At 38.1% G+C, this 19,004-nt stretch overlaps 2 protein-coding genes and 1 long non-coding RNA gene across 6 annotated transcripts in view; 2 read left to right on the forward strand and 1 right to left on the reverse strand.

The window, feature by feature from the left end:
* The window catches only part of LOC127879205 (DENN domain-containing protein Crag-like), a 97,558-nt gene extending 78,963 nt beyond the window's left edge, over positions 1 to 18,595 (forward strand). For 3 of the 4 annotated variants that reach the window (XM_052425907.1, XM_052425906.1, XM_052425909.1), the window contains 7 exons: positions 9,990 to 10,209; positions 10,677 to 10,728; positions 11,093 to 11,577; positions 12,196 to 12,346; positions 13,852 to 14,105; positions 14,489 to 14,661; positions 15,070 to 18,595. In XM_052425907.1, coding sequence (XP_052281867.1) covers positions 9,990 to 10,209; positions 10,677 to 10,728; positions 11,093 to 11,577; positions 12,196 to 12,346; positions 13,852 to 14,105; positions 14,489 to 14,661; positions 15,070 to 15,206 — 1,472 coding nt within the window. In that variant the 3' untranslated portion in view covers positions 15,207 to 18,595. The remainder of the gene's footprint in view (positions 1 to 9,989; positions 10,210 to 10,676; positions 10,729 to 11,092; positions 11,578 to 12,195; positions 12,347 to 13,851; positions 14,106 to 14,488; positions 14,662 to 15,069) is intronic. The other variant, XM_052425908.1, reaches the window with a different exon arrangement.
* On the forward strand, positions 3,328 to 4,014 carry LOC127879218 (uncharacterized). The gene is made up of 2 exons (XR_008048972.1): positions 3,328 to 3,597; positions 3,760 to 4,014. It is a non-coding gene; the product is annotated as an uncharacterized LOC127879218 (long non-coding RNA).
* LOC127879210 (uncharacterized) lies at positions 6,999 to 9,934 on the reverse strand. The gene is made up of 2 exons (XM_052425917.1): positions 9,761 to 9,934; positions 6,999 to 9,416 (listed from the first exon to the last, which is right to left on the reverse strand). The coding sequence occupies exons 1-2, from the start codon at positions 9,773 to 9,775 to the stop codon at positions 7,698 to 7,700; spliced, it is 1,734 nt and encodes a 577-aa protein (XP_052281877.1). The 5' UTR covers positions 9,776 to 9,934; the 3' UTR covers positions 6,999 to 7,697.
* Positions 18,596 to 19,004: the final 409 nt, after the last annotated feature.

A 19,004-nucleotide genomic window follows, 5' to 3' on the forward strand; every position in this document is an offset into this window, starting at 1 on the left:
CTAATTAGGGTGATAAAAGACATGCATAATTAGTAAATGTAGCTAACAAATAATTTGTGTTAAAACAAATTATTGAAATTTCATAGAATTTACACAGTATGTGTTGCACATGGGTAAAAAAGTGACATTTATACATTAATATTAATCAGATAGAACAGTTTCCCAATTAACACTCAAAATGTTCATGTACTTGGATTTTGATGGTTGATTTTATAGTAATCAGAAACCTGCCTATACATGCATGTCAAAACCATGATGGAACTTTGTGTATATTATAATAAATTAAAAAGACGCGCATCCGTGATCATAAGATTCAAAAGAAATGTTTTGAAAGTATTGGTACATGTACATTAAATTGGTATATAAGCTTACATTTTTTATGAGCAACATTGTATTTTGATAATTAAATATTTGCTGTATAAAAATACATGCATCTGCATTATTGGCAACTTTGTAATGTTTGGATGATATTTTTAACTTCTTTAGCATCATACTCCCGTAAGTATTCTCTTGGCAGTGGATGGAAGCTACTACATGTAGATGTGTGTGTGTGAGTGTGTTAAAGGGTGTGAACAGAGCTTTTCATAACAAAGTGCAATGTTTAAAACACACATGTAAACTTAAAAAGTTCTTTTAAAGTTCTCAAGCTATATTTCATAATTATAGCATTTTTATGTGACCAAACTCACAATGGAAGTTTTCTATTAAGCTTAATCATAATACTGCCACAAACACAATTATACTGGAGTCACCTTATTGTTTGGTTTGTTTGTTGGTTGCTCTGCTAGCATTTTGTATCCTTCGAAATACTTTTTAGCTCACCTGATTGCTCAGGTGAGCTTTTGTGACCGGTCTTAGTCCGTCGTCTGTCAGTCCATCCGTCCGTCCACATTTGTTCGTAAACACTCTAGAGGCCACATTTATTGTCCGATCTTCATGAAACTTGGTCAGAAGCTTTGTCCCAATGAAATCTCGGTCGAGTTGGAAACTGGGTTGCGCCGGGTCAAAAACTAGGTCACTAGGTCAAAAAAAAGAAAAAACTTGTTAACACTGTAGAATTCACATTTTATGCCCAATCTTCATGTAACTTTATTGTTTGTCTTAATGATATGTTGGTTGAGTTCAAAAGTGGTTCGGGTCTGTTGAAAAACATGGCCGCCAGTGGGCGGGGCAGTTTTCCTTATTTGGCTCTAGAGAAACCTTGTAAACACTCTAGAAGTCACATTTTTTGCCCAATCATCATGAAAATAGGTCAAAACATTGGTTTTATTGATATCTCGGACGAGTTTGAAAATGGTCCAGATCAGTAAAAAAACATGACTGCCAGTGGGCGGGGCATTTTTCTCTATATGTATATAGTGATAACATGTGAACACTCTAGAAGTCACATTTTTGGCGCTATTTTCATGAAATTTGGTCAGAACATTTGTTTCCTTGATATGAGAGTTGAGCTCAAAAATGGTTCTAGTCAGTTGAATAACATGGCTGCTGGGGGGGGGGCAGTTTTCCTTATTTAGCTATAGAGAAACCTTGTAAACACTATAAGTCACAATTTTTGCCCAATCATCATGAAAGTTGGTCAAAACATTGGTTTTATTGATATCTCCAGGGCCCTCAATCTATCATATCTGCCGCCGAATTTCGGCGGCAGTCCCCCACCTGAAAAGTATACTTTTTTACCCTTTTGGGGGCAAAAAATTCCCCCTAAAAAAAAAAAAAAAATTTTTTATTTTTTATTTTTTTAATAGAAAGATGTGTCTCATAATTATTATATCTCAATTCTATTTCAATTTAATTTTTTAAAACATACTAAATTATGAAAAATGCAATGAATATAGTGCAAACATGTACAAATGAAATAATGAGAGAGTAAGTAAAAAATTCCCCCAAAAAGGGAAACGCCGCGAAAATTCCCCCTCCTAAATGCTGCAGACCCCTTCCCCCAAAGTAGTGTGAGGGCCCTGATCTCGAACGAGTTTGAAAATGGTCCAGATCGGTGAAAAAACATGGCCGCAAGTGAGGTTTTAGGATTGGTCTTTGTCCGCCGTCCGCCCGTCCACATGCGTTTGGTTTGTAAACACTCTAGCATTCACATTTCTCAAGCATTCTTTATCAAAGTTGCTGAAAGATCTCAGTCAAGTTTGATAATGAGCAAAATCACATAATTAATGCCATAATTATTGCCTTTAGATTGTCCAAATTTTCATTATATTAAACAAAATCCTTGTAAACACTCTAGTAGAAGTCCAAATTTTGTTTCAGATTTTATGAATCTTGGTCATAATATTTATTTTTGTAAGCAAAGTTTGATGTTTGGTAAGGGGGGTCAACTCAAAATATAGGTCAGCAGGTCAAATCTAACGAACACAAAAACACTCCATACGCCAGAGTTTTGGTTCAATAATGATGAAACTTGGACAGGATGTTTGTCTGGACAATATCTAGGTCAAGTTTGACGTTTGGTTAAGATTGAATGAACCGACTCCTCTCAGGTTTGTGAACTAGGGCCAACTTGGCCCTCTTGTTCAATTTTTGGTCAGATTAAGATGAAAATTTCTCATGCATTGAGAATGTATTGAAAATGAGTTTTATTGTGAAAACTTTTAACCATGTTATAATATACTTAATGGCTGACTTAATGCCATATTTGACAAACCAATTGTTGAGACTTCTTTTTTACACCTTAGATGAAAAAGAGCACTTAGTGCAAAACATGATTTTTGCCTTGCTCAGATTAAATAGGACTGGCTGGCAACCTATTTGGATATATTAACATTTCCTGGAATTGATCTTTTCTATTTGCTTCAATATACTTGATAAAAATTGCTAATTCCTGACTATCTGTCAACTTTAAAATGGCCGACAGACTGCCGTCTTGGATAAAACTTTGACTGTTGAACTACTACTTAAATGTTTGTTGAAAAATTGAAACTTCTCACACTACATGTAGATATTTGCTCGTTTTCAAGATGGCTTACTTTAGGTAATGTTTCATGTGTTACATTTTTTAAGGGACAAATTTCCATAAAACTTCGTTTAGTCCATTAACATTTGAACTGTTCTTGTACACCATTCTGCAGATGTTCATTAACCTTCATGTGTGTCTTTTTTTAATAATATTTAAAATGGCTAACTAGTGGTTTTAATTGTTTAAAGGTTGTCGTTCTCAAAAGTATCCTTTAGGCAGGCTTTTTAGGATTTGAAATACCGGTAACTTGGCATAAATGTTAACCTATTTGAGACATTAAGTCATTTGCAAGAACCACATGGTCACCTTCAAGGTCAAGGTCAGGCTTTGACTTTGTAGGTCAATAGGGAGCTTATTGTAAAACCATTAAAACCTCTTTGTCAAAGCAGTATGTAGGGGTATTTATGTTTTTAACCAGGTTTTCCGAAGGAAAAAACTGGTTATTAGATTGGCGAATGCGGGCGGGCTGGCTGGCTGGCTGGCTGGCGGGCTGGCTGGCGGGCTGGCGGAATAAGCTTGTCCGGGCCATAACTATGTCGTTCATTGTCAGATTTTAAAATCATTTGGCACATTTGTTCACCATCATTGGACGGTGTGTCGCGCGAAATAATTACGTCAATATCTCCAAGGTCAAGGTCACACTTTGAGTTCAAAGGTCAAAAATGGCCATAAATGAGCTTGTCCGAGCCATAACTATGTCGTTCATCGTCAGATTTTAAAATCATTTGGCACATTTGTTCACCATCATTGGACGGTGTGTCGCGCGAAATAATTACGTCGATATCTCCAAGGTCAAGGTCACACTTTGAGTTCAAAGGTCAAAAATGGCCATAAATGAGCTTGTCCTGGCCATAACTATGTCATTCATTGTGAGATTTTAAAATCATTTGGCACATTTGTTCACCATTATGGGACGGTGTGTCCCACGAAAGAATCACGTCAATATCTCCAATGTCAAGGTCGCCACGACTAAAAATAGATTAAAAAAAAAAAAAAAAACTTACAAAGGGGGTTAATTTTTTTTGGTCATTTCAAAAGTTCAGTTTGAGTTTTCTCCCTTTATCAGATTTTTTTTTCACAATGAAAACCTGGTTTTGTGACAATTTTGTCCCTTGTTTACTAATAGATCATAATAGATAAATTATAAATCACTTTAAAGAACATTCCTTCTAACGTTAGGCTATTGTCATTCTGTCTTGGCTACTGTGCTGCAGTAGATGTTGATTTGTCAATATATATTTTTATGTCATAATATTTTGGTATTTGAACTCAAGAATAACCAAATGATGATACAATTTAAATGTTGAGGCATGCCTGGGAAAAAGCACAAGGTTGCATCGGTGTCAAGTTTTGTCCTGGGTCAGTCCCATCATTCTGTGGCCTTGTTGTTCAAACAGTTAACGTTAAGTCCAAGCTGAACATGTTTCCACACATACATTTTATAAGCCTTGGTACTCAATGAAGTATTAACTGGTTCTACTGACTAGCCGTCATACAGGTGATCATATCACTTCAATATTTTTTTCTCCAAACACGAATCATTGTTAATTTTACTAACAATTAAAATTTGGTGAATTGTGGTACATTTTGCCAGCAGTGGATTTATGGTTAGAAGTGACATTTTTCAATCAGAAAATACCATGAAAAAAGGGTGCACCGTCTAATCTTGTACTACACATTTCCCAGATGTATTAAGTCCTGTTTTCCTGTGACATGCCTTTATGAACAGCGTCATGCAGAGAAGGTCTCATTCCATACTCAGCCAGCATAGCCTCAGACCAGCCTCAAAATGCAGCAGTCTGGTTAGGAGCTTCCCTGTCCACCATAAGGTCTCATAAGCTTAGCTATGCTGGCCGAATATGGCACAAGACCTACTTTCGCATGATGCGGCTCATGTTAGGAAGTCATCTTTTACTCCACTGTTTCAAAACAACAATGCACATCCCTGTTATTTACCAGGCAAATCACTTCCATGGAATAAAAATAATACAATTCTTTTAGGAAATTCACTATGTTATTTATTATGTTTATTTATTGTTTTATTAACAACACTGACGTTTTTACTACATAACCGATCTCTGTTCTTAATAACAAAAGACATGAAATTATCAACCTGAAATGTAAAAGAATTCGAGTTACGTGTCAACTTTTTTAGAGGACATGTTAAGCTGAAAATTTATATAAAAACATTTAGATATATGAACAAGCAAAGGATAAAACATAAATGTTTTTTTCCAAACCATAGCATGTTTTTGTAAAGGTGGGAACAGAATGATTAAATAAGGGCAAATTATGATTTGTGATCACTAGTCCTCTGGGGCGAGTAGCGTTTTTGGAATGTTATACACCTGAAGTCTGAAAAAGAATTGGATTTACTTAAATAATGTGCAGCAAATCTAAAATTAATATGTTTCAAGCATTCTCATTAGTCTAAATGTATAGTGGAGACAACATACTGGTCATGTACGTAATTCCGGCCACTTTTGGGACTATTTAAGAAAAATCTTTAGTGTTAGGCAACTGGTTGAAACTAAACTTCACATATATAATCCTGGGTTCAAAACTCACCTAGCATGAAAATTTTAATAGAATTAGATCGGTGAATGTTACTTAATGAACAGAAAATGATGACATGTAAACTATGCATTTTCGTAGGTTAAATGTACCTAAAAAATCGGCCACTTTTCAGTTTGATCTGCAGATAAAATTACAAAGCAATATCTTTTGACAAATGTCCTCAATTTCAGAGTATTAATCAATGTTTAAACTATTAAAATTTTTGACTTGAAATTTAAAATAAATGAGAAATTATTATACCAGTTACTCCCCCTACCTATTTTAATAAATATAAACAATGGGAAACTGCTTATTCATTAAAAAATATTTGTTTTTAATGCGTTTAATAACTTTTTTCAAACATAGCTAAAAAAGTAAACACATTTTGTTTGAAAAGTTGACTTCAGTGTTGATTATTAGTAAACGCTTATATATAATATTAAAACATGTAATCTAGTAATATTCTTATAAAGGGAGGTAATTCATATATTAAAAATTTATATTTAGGTTCTGATTTGTATGTTTTGAATATAAGTTTTTGTACAATTAATTGGTAAAACTTTAATTAAAGTTTATTAGATTGAATAAAAATAATTTTATCAAATATATTTGTTTCTTATATGAATATAATTGTTGCAACTCATGATGACATCACTTTCCCCATGAGCCAAATATGTCCTGCTATATTTGTGACATTATAACACAAAAGTTTACAGTGATATGGTTCCTACATTTGCAAAATATTGAGAGTGGGGATGGTTTTCATGTTGATTTTTTTAAATAAAAACAAAATATGTGCGTTAAGATCATGAAAATGATTTTACACAGGTGGCCGATTTTTTACGTACAGGCCGGAATTACGTACATGACCAGTAAGAGACATACCTTTTGTAGCCTGGAAACTGGTAGGTTCGGACACTTTAATTATACGACTGGCGCATGCGTATTGACATTAAGCGAAAAGTAGCAAAAAAGTGCAGGATTATTGAAATATGAACAGTAAACAAACTAACAACAACATGAAATTTCGTCAGAACAATCCGAAAACATTTACTTACTCAAAATAGAGAATGACCCATTTGACCTCTCTGTGCCGCTTGGGCGCACCGGTAGGTTCGGACACCCGGATGTTGTGAAGTTGCATGAGGCTCTCGAAGGGGGATTTACATTGATTTTTAGTGCAACGGTATAAGGAGAGTGTCTTCTTCATTTTAAAACAATTAACATGCCAAAATGGGCTCAAACGAATAATAAATAGGTACAATTGTGATATAACCATGAAGAAATAAATATAACGTCAGTAACGTTTCGACGGGCTCAATTGCAAATGACGTTTACAATTCGAGCTGATAAAACGGACTAGTATCCTTTTCGATCGAGACCCCGTGTCGTAAAATAAATTTTAACTGTATCTAACTTCCCTTATCCTGCTTATATATATATATATATATATATATATATATATATTCACACATAAGGCAAGTTACGGGGTCTCTGATTTAGAAATAGGTTATGGGGTTCCCACATAAAAAACCTGTATCTCCATACCCTTTTTTATCCGATATTAACACGAATTAAGGTATATAAGGGTACCTTATATATTGTTATTTATGAACACGCCATTTATTTAACGTCTTATACAAGGAATATATATAGCGAACTTATTTGCGAGGTATATACAATTTCAATTTCAGACGTGATTGTGGTTTTCGATTTAAGACCTTATTGTGAGATTTGATTGCATTACCTCCCCTACACCCCCCTCATAGTAATTAAAGGAGCCTAGAATGCGGGGTTGTATATAGACCCCGTTTTTTATATTGACCTCGTAAGTACAGTCTGAAAACTACCGAGACCGCGTAACTGGCACTATATATTGGTATATATATATATATATATATATATATATATATATATATATATATATATAATTTGAAACGACAATATCCTTTTCAGATTTTACACAGCAAAAATTTAAAAATGATAACAGTACGGATATGTGTATGGTTTTGCCGTCAATCACAACTATACACACATCCCTTCCGACTTGGTGTTTTTAAGATTGGTACTTATGTTTCTCGTTTAAAAGACTACGCACGATTATATAAATGTTAAGACGAGAACAATATGAAAAGCATGATAAGGGAGAACACGTAACGCAATAATTAATTAACTAAACACAGTGGGGACACAAAAACGTGTCTCCTCTCCTTATGACTCGTTTCTCGTGACAAAAAGATAGATGCACACAATGACTGCATTTATCGCAATAGGCCCAATTAACAATTTTAAGATAAGGATTTTTTTCCGATGGTGGGTAAAAACTCTTACATACACAGCAAACCTCAGAGTCTTCATCGGAAATGTCATTATCGCTTAAAGCAATTTCAATGGAGTTGTTGTGAATTCCACTTGTCGATGGTTGGGGACTCTTCGGATTCGTTGCAGTTGTGCCAGTACGGGTTTCTTTTGCATGCTCGTATTCGTACAGCTGTTGCAAGAAAGTGGCCTCGGTTATTTGTTTTCCACTGGGTTTAGGTTTCAATATGGCCTTTTTGCAAGTGCATTTGGATACTTGAACACCTGTCTTTGGTGACATAGGGCTAGAACTTCTACGGTTGTACTTGTCTTCGAAGTATTTATCAACTGCCTCTTTACCAGTTTTCATTGCAATCACCTTCTGTAAGGGCGTGTCTTCCCTGAAAGTCTCACATGGGAACAATTTTTCAGCCTGAATCTCCTGTTGGTTAAAGGGGTATATTCCCGTCTTTCTAAAGGCCGATACAATATTTAAGGGACTCATTGCATGCAAATATGCCGTGCACGCAATTTCTGCCATGTCGTATTTGGTGACTGATCTACCCATATGCCTATGCATAAATGCAGCGCATTCCCTGTAATAATGACCTTTAAAGGGGCCAAAAATAGCTACGTCCAATGGCTGCAATATGTGTGATGTATGAGCAGGTAATACAAATAAGATAATATTTTTTGAAATGGCCCATTCAATAAGATCAGTGGATGTGTGAGAACTATGCCCATCAAAAAGAAGCAATATCGGTTGCTTGTCATTCTCTCCACGTCGGACGTTCGGAATGAAATGCTGCTCAAGATAAATTTTTAAAACGTTACTGTTTGACCACCCAGAGTCGGACATACAAAATCTTGAACCCGGAGAGCTACCTTTCATAAGCTCGGGATTCTCCCGTTTCCCTTTAAAAACAAAGAAAGGTGGAACGTGATTGCCCATAGCATTTGCGCACCCAATTACGGTAGTTGTTGTTGATCTCGGGGATGTAACTGACTGCGCCTTTTCACAGGTGGGGGCAATAATGTTAAGGGGGCGATGTTCTGGCTGGATACCGGTCTCATCTAAATTGTAAATGCACTCTGGCTTGTTTAATAAGTCATACTTTTTTAATGTTTCTTCAAGATTTTTGAAATAATGATCCACCGATTCCGGAGTTGCATACTTCGCACGGTAAGATTCCAATGCACTTGGGCGAACAGATGACAGGCGTGTTTTCCATCTCTGTAAAAATCCCGAGACCCAGTCGTTGCTTAAAGGCTTATTCTTTCCCCGTTTACCAAGGCTAAAGGCTAAATCCCCAGCCAAATCTTTGAGTCGACTTCTAGTGGCCCCATATCCGAGCTGTGCCAGTGACTCTAAATACTCCACTAACCTCAATTCCTCCTCTTGGTTAAAGAGTGTCTCCTTGGTTACTGTACCACTTATCCGTCCCGATACTCTATCAGCAAGGGTGGCCCGTGGCACACAAAATTGTGCTGCGGCTCTCCGCACCGACAATCCCTTTTGGACAGCTTCGACAGCCAGAACAAGTGCCTCTTTTCTGTATCCCCTGTATTTACCATGATATTTCGATGCTTTCGGCTAAAAGAAAGGGTAATACATAGTACAAGATATCCATTAAAATATTATATCAAACTTTACTACTATACTAATTGACCGCTAATTGAAAACCAGATGACGTTATTTGCAACATAAAATTTACACGCATAAAACTTCCCCATACGGGGCCTCTATTTATTTAAAGCGCCTATTGGTTGTGACGTATAATCATAATATTATGATTGTCTCCCTTTGCTGAATTCCCTGTCGGATATAAGACAGACGATTTTTGTTGATTTCTTGATAAATTTGTGAGTTTCGCCATGGAGACCGTTGATAAATAGGTTCGTTTTATGTTTTTCTTACACAAACTGTTTAATTCTTACCTGTTTATGGCGCATTTTGCTGATTTTTCTTACTGGAATACGACAGTGTGTCTTCTTGTCAAAATATTGTCAGAAGATTGGCTCGCGACGTCGCGTTTATACCTTCGATTTTACGTCATTTTTAAAACGTCCGAACCTACCGGACTGTCCGAAGCTACCAGTATAGAGGCTAATAAGAAAGGACCTCTTCACAAAATCTTGCACACACCCTTGTGCTGGTATATTTCAGAGAGTGCTCCAAGTGGCCCATCATTCATGGAGCGTATGGACAGGGAGTGTGAGGCGGAGTGTGACAGCGTGTTGGCACTGCAGCCAGACTGTGAGCAGCAGGAGGTGGTGGTGGAGGCTGAGATGAGTAGCTGCTGTCGGTGCACGCGCTGTCACTGCCTGCTGTATGATGAGGAGATCATGGCCGGATGGAACGCAGATGACTCCAACCTCAATACAGCGTATGTCATCATCGTGTTGTGTTCATTGTGTGCTTTATGACAAAATCACTGCCAGAGCATGGGGCCTGCTCCTCATGGCACTTTCCCATCAGATGTTTCTCTATTTAATATGCTTTAAGATCTTCAAGACCAGTCATAAGCCCCAAGTAAAGCTGTGACCTCTCGGCATTTTCTTGTGTATACTATTTATATAGGAGTCTGATGGTGCTCTATTGGCATTTTCTTGTGTATACTATTGATATATGAGTCTCATTTTGAGAAAACTGGGCTAAATGCATGTGCCTAAAGTGTCGCTTAGAAGAGACCTTCTTTGAACAAAAACATTCATAAAAGCAGAAAGTATTGCCTCTGATTAGCCTATTGGGACTGCACAATTCTAATCTGGGACAACACTATACCCATGCCATTGGCCCAGTTTTACCAAATCAAGGCATATATATATCCAGACTTATCCTGACTGCTTTCAGGTGTGTTTTCTGCAACCAAAAGATAGTGCCTCATTTGCTTATTTACATCAAGGTAAGTTCTTATTCAAGTACTGCAACAATTTACCAAAATGGTATATTTTTATTGCTATAAATACATTTGTCATTTTTTTTGTAGGTGGTTTATGAGTTTATAATTTATGAGGGTGCTAGAGAGTTTGTTTTTCGGTCAGTCTGTTGATAATTCTTCGTTCGATAATCCAAGAATATTTAACTGTTGTGAATCCAGTCAAAAAAGTATGTAAGAACATGTCGAGTAGTAATTATACCCTTTGCAAACAAAGTTTTAGGGGGTATAAAGGAGTCATGCTTTCTGTTGTTACACACTCTTGAGCTATGCCCCCCTCTATAAATCAATTTTTCTTTTATTTTGCATAATGTTTGTTCCTCTTTTTTAGGACCACAGGAAACGAAAAGAAGCCAAGATTGCAGAAGAGGAGAAAATAAATGATGAGCTACTGATAGACTTTCATGAGAAGAATCCATCACATACCTCGTACGGCAAGGATGCAAACCTCTGTCCAAGGGAGGACACAAACCAACACTTCATGTTTCCAGACGATGAGGGAACCGGCGACGACCCATGGGTACGCCACCCCAGCGCTGAGCCTTCCCGTGCCACACAGCCCCCCCCTGATGATACAAGCCCAGAGAGCCCAGAACACGGGCCAACACTGTCCCAGATGGGCCGCATGGGTCACCGGCGCACGACCAGCGAGTGCCTCACCAGTGCTACTAACTATAGCTGCTCTATGGACTCCCTGGAGAACTGTGGAGGGGATGGCAGGAACATTCGCTCCCCGCTCAGTATATCCATGGGAAGCGATGATGCAGAGGGACACACTGTTCTTACACCAGAGCGAAGGAGGGCTATGTTTGAGGGGTGAGTTGGGAGTCTTTGATGTGAGCGCATTACTATGGGATTGATTGAGAGAAGGAGTGCAATGTTTGATGGGTGAGTTGGGGGTCTTTCAAGTGAGCAGATTGCCATGGGATTGATTGAGAGAAGGAGGGCAATATTTGTTGGGTGAGTTGGGGGGGGGGGGTCTTTGAAGTGAGCACATTGCCATGGGATTGATTGAGAGAAGGAGGGCAATATTTGATGGGTGAGTTGGGGGTCTTTGAAGTGAGCTCATTGCCATGGGAACGATTGAGAGATGGAGGACAATGTTTGATGGGTGAGTTGGGGGGTCTTTGAAGTGAGCATATTGCCATGGGATTGATTGAGAGAAGGAGGGCAATATTTGATGGGTGAGTTGGGGTGGGGGTCTTTGAAGTGAGCACATTGCCATGGGATTGATTGAGAGAAGGAGGGCAATATTTGATGGGTGAGTTGGGGGGTCTTTGAAGTGAGCACATTGCCATGGGATTGATTGAGAAGAAGGCAATTTTTGATAGAAGACTTTGAGTCTTTAAAGTGAGCACATTACTATGGGATATAATGAGGTGAGGAGGGCAATGTTTGATGTGTGAGTTATATCAGGTGGTTCTGTATCTCCAGAGCCCTGTCCTCCATGGAGCCTGTGTCTGTGCCCTACCTGAGTCCAATAGTGCTGAGGAAGAGTCTTGAGAGCATTATAGAGAGTGAGGGCAACACTGTGCTGTCCAGAGACACCTTCCTTGACGACCACCCCATCATCTACTGGAACTTGGTATTGTGTATAGTATATTATAATCTGTGATCCTGGTTGCTTGAACTTAGTATAGTTTATAGTATATTATATCCAATCTGTGATCCTGATTGCTTGAACTTAGTATAGTGTATAGTATATTATATCCAATCTTCGATCCTGGTTGCTTGAACTTAGTATAGTTTATAGTATATTATATCCAATCAGTGATCCTGATTGCTTGAACTTAGTATAGTGTATAGTATATTATATCCAATCTGTGATCCTGGTTGATGGAACTTGGTATAGTGTAAAGTATATTATATCCAATCTGTGATCCTGGTTGATTGAACTTGGTATAGTGTATAGTATATTATATCCAATCTGTGATCCTGGTTGATGGAACTTGGTATAGTGTATGGTATATTATATCCAATCTGTGATCCTGGTTACTCTGGGTTCCCAAAGGAAATCTTTATTTTTAATCCTAACTTATCATACAGTATTATCCAGAATATAAGAAGCACCCTTATATAAGACACAATCCCTAATTTCCATTATTTTTAGAATTGTTTCTGCCTACAAGACACATTTTTATATAAGACACAAATAAACTATGATGACATATTCCAATGTATGCATTTACGGATGTTAATCAATGACGTATTTAATTTGCTCTGATGTTTGATTTTATATCAATAATGCTTGTTCAAAGTATGGTTCTTCAACATCTGTCATCTCACAGTTGAAAACTATTTGTCTAATTCCAGGTAATTATTATAAGGATAACCAAAAAGATTGTCACAACAATGCGAGTTCAGCAATCAGTCAAGAGACTTGCTGAGCGTGTTTTAACAATACCCAACACTATCGCATTTTGTCTGGAATTTTAGTTAACACAAATTCTGTTCAATAATATACAATACAATAACTATGTAACCAATGCTGTTGTGAACTTAAATTGTGTCATGAAAACAGAAATGCAAAGTACCAGTAAGGGGTATTACTCTTGCATTTATGAAATTTGACTTAAAAATTTGATTTTTTTTATAAGACCCACTTCACGTTTAGCTGCATAAAGTTGCGTCTTGTATTCTGGAAAATACTGTAGTTGTATTAAAAAAAGCAAATTGTCTGTATGAAATACAATGATTTTAACTAACATATTGAATATTTTTTTATTTGAACAATATTAAGTTATTAAAGGCCATTCCGCTAAGACATTTTATGAAATTTGTGAGTATAGGCCTTTTTATGGGCCCTTTTATGTTTCCCTCATGCGTTAGTTTACCTCTTAACTTTATATGCTAATGATTGACTATTTTGTTCATGAGATTAATTCTTCTGATATTTGTTCAAATTTGACAATTAATGTTCTTGAGATTCAACACAAATCAGTATGATTTGTAAAGTTGTAGAGTGTTCTGTATTTCCAAACCACTTATGTGTCTGTCAAAAATTAAGAGACTATACACAATTGATATAAGTCCAGCAATGTTTAAGTATAATGTTGTCTTGATTCCTATACTATTTCCATGTCTATGCAGCTTTGGTACTGCAAGCGTATCGGTGTATCCAATCATCTGCCTGGCTTCCTACTGACCGCTAAGGCGTACAACCCAAGGCTTGGGGCTGACGATTCCGGCGTGTTCGGGCCAGATAATGTGAGCGTGCGGGCCATGTGGGACAACCTGCGTATCCACCAGGAGGTGGGCATGCCCATGCACCTGGCATGGCGTAACTGTGACAGCTCCACTACTGTAGACGCTCTTCTCACTGACTCGCAGCCCTTCAATAGGCAGTAGGTGTCACCTGCATGCTAGCAGTCCTTGGGATATTAAGTTTTAGTCTAATGCTTATTTAAATGTCTTGCAAAATTGTGTTTTGGAGTCTTCATTGATTATTAGATACATTTATTAGATTTGATTTTAATTGTATTTAAAACCGATTGTTGTTCCTTGTTTGTATTGCAATCTTTGTCAAAAACATGTGTTCTGGGGACATGAGTGTCTGCGACACATTTCAAGTTCATATAATTGGCTTAAATTATTTCGTTCGTTTTTGTGAACCATTATGGAGCCTTTATCTATGGTGAGGGCCCCATATTTATTCAGCAAGCAAACATTAAATGCACTGAAAATCAGCAAAAGCTTGATTTCTGGTATCCCTTACCTCTATTACCAGAGTGATGCACCAGATCATCTCCAAGATCCAGTGCAATGACGTACTCAGCCCGATCAAGATGGTGATGAATGGTCGGCGCCGACTGCGTACACGCAGGAAACGGTTCCGGAGCATGTACCGAGACATCATGTATCTGGCACTGGAGGCGTGTGGCAGGGATAACATAGATATCGGTATGGATACAGCGAGGTGGTTGTGTGGCCTTTAGTGTTGCTATACCCCTTGTCTGGGAGAGTATGTACAGTTTTCGAGTCAACATTAAATTTATTGTTACATTAAATAGGAAAAACGGCTCTAGTCAAAATCTGGGTTCAGAAATTTCTGTGAAATTTCTGCTGATTTTTTAAGTGCCCATGACCATTTTTAAGATGGATGTAAATTTTAGGAAAACTTTTTTAATTGCTATGATGAGGGAATTTTATGCTGAAATTTAATACGTTGGTAGCTTACATGCAGACCTAGCTTTGAATTGCATAATTATATCAAGTAATTTATTTAGTAAAATGTTGAAAACCAAGTTTCTTGGTACAGCCTTGTTTCTATTAAAATGTTTATTCAGCTTTTCATATTGGCTGTTACAGCTGCATTTGACCGTGAATACAAGATGGCCTTCTCAAGGCTGGCTCAGAATGAGGTGAAACGTGTACAAAGAGATGACAAGCCTCGTTCCCCGCTAGTACAAGCTTGCAGAGCTGCATTCCAAGAATTGAACATGTAGACTGCTGTGACAAGTCACGCTTGCAAAGCTGCCTTCCAAGAATTGGACATGTAGACCGTGCTGTGACAAGTCACGCTTGCAGAGCCGCCTTCCAACAATTAGACATGTAGACTGTGCTGTGACAAGTCATGCTTGCAGAGCCGCCTTCCAAGAATTGGACATGTAGACCGTGCTGTGACAAGTCACGCTGCCTGCTAATACAAGCTTGCAGAGCTGCCTCTCAAGAATTGGACATGTAGACCGTGCTGTGACAAGTCACGCTGCCCGCTAATACAAGCTTGCAGAGCTGCCTTCCAAGAACTGGACATGTAGACCGTGCTGTGACAAGTCACGCTGCCTGCTAATACAAGCTTGCAGAGCTGCCTTCCAAGAATTGGACATGTAGACCGTGCTGTGACAAGTCACGCTGCCCGCTAATTCAAGCTTGCAGAGCTGCCTTTCAAGAATTGGACATGTAGACAGTGCTGTGACAAGTCAAGCTGCCCACTAATACAAGCTTGCAGAAATGCCTTCCAAGAATTGGACATGTAGACCGTGCTGTGACAAGTCACACTGCCCGCTAATACAAGCTTGCAGAGCTGCCTTCCAAGAACTGGACATGTAGACCGTGCTGTGACAAGTCACGCTGCCCGCTAATACAAGCTTGCAGAGCTGCCTTCCAAGAATTGGACATGTAGACAGTGCTGTGACAAGTCACGCTGCCCGCTAATACAAGCTTGCAGAGCTGCCTTCCAAGAATTGGACATGTAGACCGTGCTGTGACAAGTCACGCTGCCCGCTAATACAAGCTTGCAGAGCTGCCTTTCAAGAATTGGACATGTAGACAGTGCTGTGACAAGTCACGCTGCCCGCTAATACAAGCTTGCAGAGCTGCCTTCCAAGAATTGGACATGTAGACCGTGCTGTGACAAGTCACGCTGCCCGCTAATACAAGCTTGCAGAGCTGCCTTCCAAGAATTGGACATGTAGACAGTGCTGTGACAAGTCACGCTGCCTGCTAATACAAGCTTGCAGAGCTGCCTTCCAAGAATTGGACATGTAGACAGTGCTGTGACAAGTCAAGCTGCCCACTAATACAAGCTTGCAGAGCTGCCTTCCAAGAATTGGACATGTAGACAGTGCTGTGACAAGTCACGCTGCCCGCTAATACAAGCTTGCAGAGCTGCCTTCCAAGAATTGGACATGTAGACAGTGCTGTGACAAGTCACGCTGCCCGCTAATACAAGCTTGCAGAGCTGCCTTCCAAGAATTGGACATGTAGACCGTGCTGTGGCAAGTCACGCTGCCCGCTAATACAAGCTTGCAGAGCTGCACAGGTTAATCAGGGATGACTCTTTTCTGTCTTGACTGGATTTTTTAATTTAAGCGAACGTGTAAGGTTAAGTCACTGGTCACCAGTCTGGGAGCTTGCTGTATATGGATGCAACCAGGGATCACATTTTCTACATACTATTTCAGTCATTTTGCTGAGTGCATTGTGTTGTTATTTATTTTACACTGGTTTCGACTAAACTTTAAAGGCCTACCTGTTTTGTTATGCAGACCTGCTGCATGCAGATAATGCTTTTTTTCTTGCTGTCATGTTGAAATGTTGTATTATACACCCGCAAAGAAGTTTCAGAGGGGTTGATTGAACTTGCATAGTCAGTTGGTCGGTTGGTTAATCCAAATAAAATGTTACAAGTTTTTTGGGGGGTGGTGGTTGGGGGAGACTTGTTATACATGTCTCAACCAATTAAATTGAAACTTCAATTATGTCATCACCATGAAGTGAGGGTATTAACATGATATATTTGTGTCAAAGCTCTCATTTATGTTATTAAATGATATCTGTTCAATAAAATGAAGTAACCATAAGCAGGCCAGCAAATGGTCACATTTTTTGAAGCATTGACATTCCATGTAACATATTATGAAATAATGTGCCACAATACCATAGAGAATGAATTTCAAGTATTGTTAGAGATTTTAAATAAAATGTTCACAAATTATTTGTGTTGTATAACATGTGCATCATTAACCTGTTTTGCTGTGATATTGAAATAATGATGTTCAAAACTAAATCTCCAGTGTTTGTGTTTGTTCATCAATCATGTATTATATTGTTCTTTTATTTCTGTTGCAGTATATTTCAATAGAACTTAACCAATTTATGTGTTCATGCAAAATATGGGCATAGACTTGTATATTAAAAAATACTCTTGTTAGCTCATCTATTTTTTGAAAAAAAATTATGAGCTATTGTCATCACCTTGGCGTCGGCGTTGGCGTTGGCGTTGGCGTTGGCGTTGGCGTTGGCGTCGGCGTCCGGTTAAGTTTTGCGTTTAGGTCCACTTTTCTCAGAAAGTATCAATGCTATTGCATTCAAACTTGGTACACTTACTTACTATCATGAGGGGACTAGGCAGGCAAAGTTAGATAACTCTGGCGTGCATTTTGACAGAATTATGTGCCCTTTTTGTACTTAAAAAATTGCAAATTTTGGTTAAGTTTTGCGTTTAGTTCCACTTTTCTCAGTAAGTATCAATGCTATTGCATTCAAACTTGGTACACTTACTTACTATCATGAGGGGACTGGGCAGGCAAAGTTAGATAACTCTGGCATGCATTTTGACAGAATTATGTGCCCTTTTTATACTTAGAAAATTGACAATTTTGGTTAAGTTTTGTGTTTAGGTCCATTTTATTCCTTAAGCATCAAAGCTATTGCTTTCATACTTGCAACACTTACTAACTATCATAAGGGGACTGTGCAGGCAAAGTAATGTAACTCTGACTGGCATTTTGACAGAATTATGTGCCCTTTTTATACTTAGAAAATTGAAAATTTGATTAAGTTTTGTGTTTAGGTCCACTTTATTCCTACAGTATCAAAGCTATTGCTTTCATACTTGCAAGATTTATGAACTATCATAAGGGGACGGTGCAGGCAAAGTTATGTAACTCTGACTGGCATTTGGACGGAATTATGGGCCCTTTATACTTAGAAAATTGAAAATTTGGTTAAGATTTATGTTTTGGTCACTTTACCCCTAAAGTATCATAGATATTGCTTTCATACTTGGAACACTCACAAACTATCATAAGGGTACAGTAAAAGGACAAGTTGCATAACTCTGGTTGTCATTGTTACGGAATTATGGCCCTTTTTTGACTTAGTAACTTTTAATATATGGTTAAATTTTGTGTTTCGATCCACTCGAAGTATCAAGGCTATTGCTTTCAAACTTCAAATACTTACATGCTATCATGAGGTTACTGTACCTGGCAACTTGAATTTTACTTTGACCTTTGAATGACCTTGACTCTCAAGGTCAAATTATTAAATTTTGCTAAAATTGCCATAACTTCTTTATTTATGATTAGATTTGATTGATACTTTGATGAAACTACTCTTACCTGACATACCACAATAGACTTCACCCAAACCATCCCCCGTGCCCTCCCCCCCCCTCCCCCCCCCTCCCCCCCCCCCCCCTAATTTTTTTTTTTTTTTTTTTTTTTTTTATAAGATCATCTCACAAATGACCACCACACCCTCACACTATACCCCCACCCCACCCCCCCCACCCCCCCCCCCCAAATTTTTTTTTTGATTTTTTTTTTTTTTTTTTTTTTTTTTTTAAGATCATCTCACAAATTATCACCACACCCTCACACTATACCCCCCCCCCCCCGATTTTTTTTTTTTTTTTTTTTTTTTTCGCTTTTTTGGAAGATAATGTAATAAATGTCCACAACCCCACACTATACACCCCTCTTCACTCCACTCCTCCCTCCTTTGTGATTGAAAATGAG

This window comes from Dreissena polymorpha, chromosome 4 (genome assembly GCF_020536995.1).
Source record: "Dreissena polymorpha isolate Duluth1 chromosome 4, UMN_Dpol_1.0, whole genome shotgun sequence".
In the NCBI taxonomy this organism is placed as follows: domain Eukaryota; kingdom Metazoa; phylum Mollusca; class Bivalvia; order Myida; family Dreissenidae; genus Dreissena; species Dreissena polymorpha.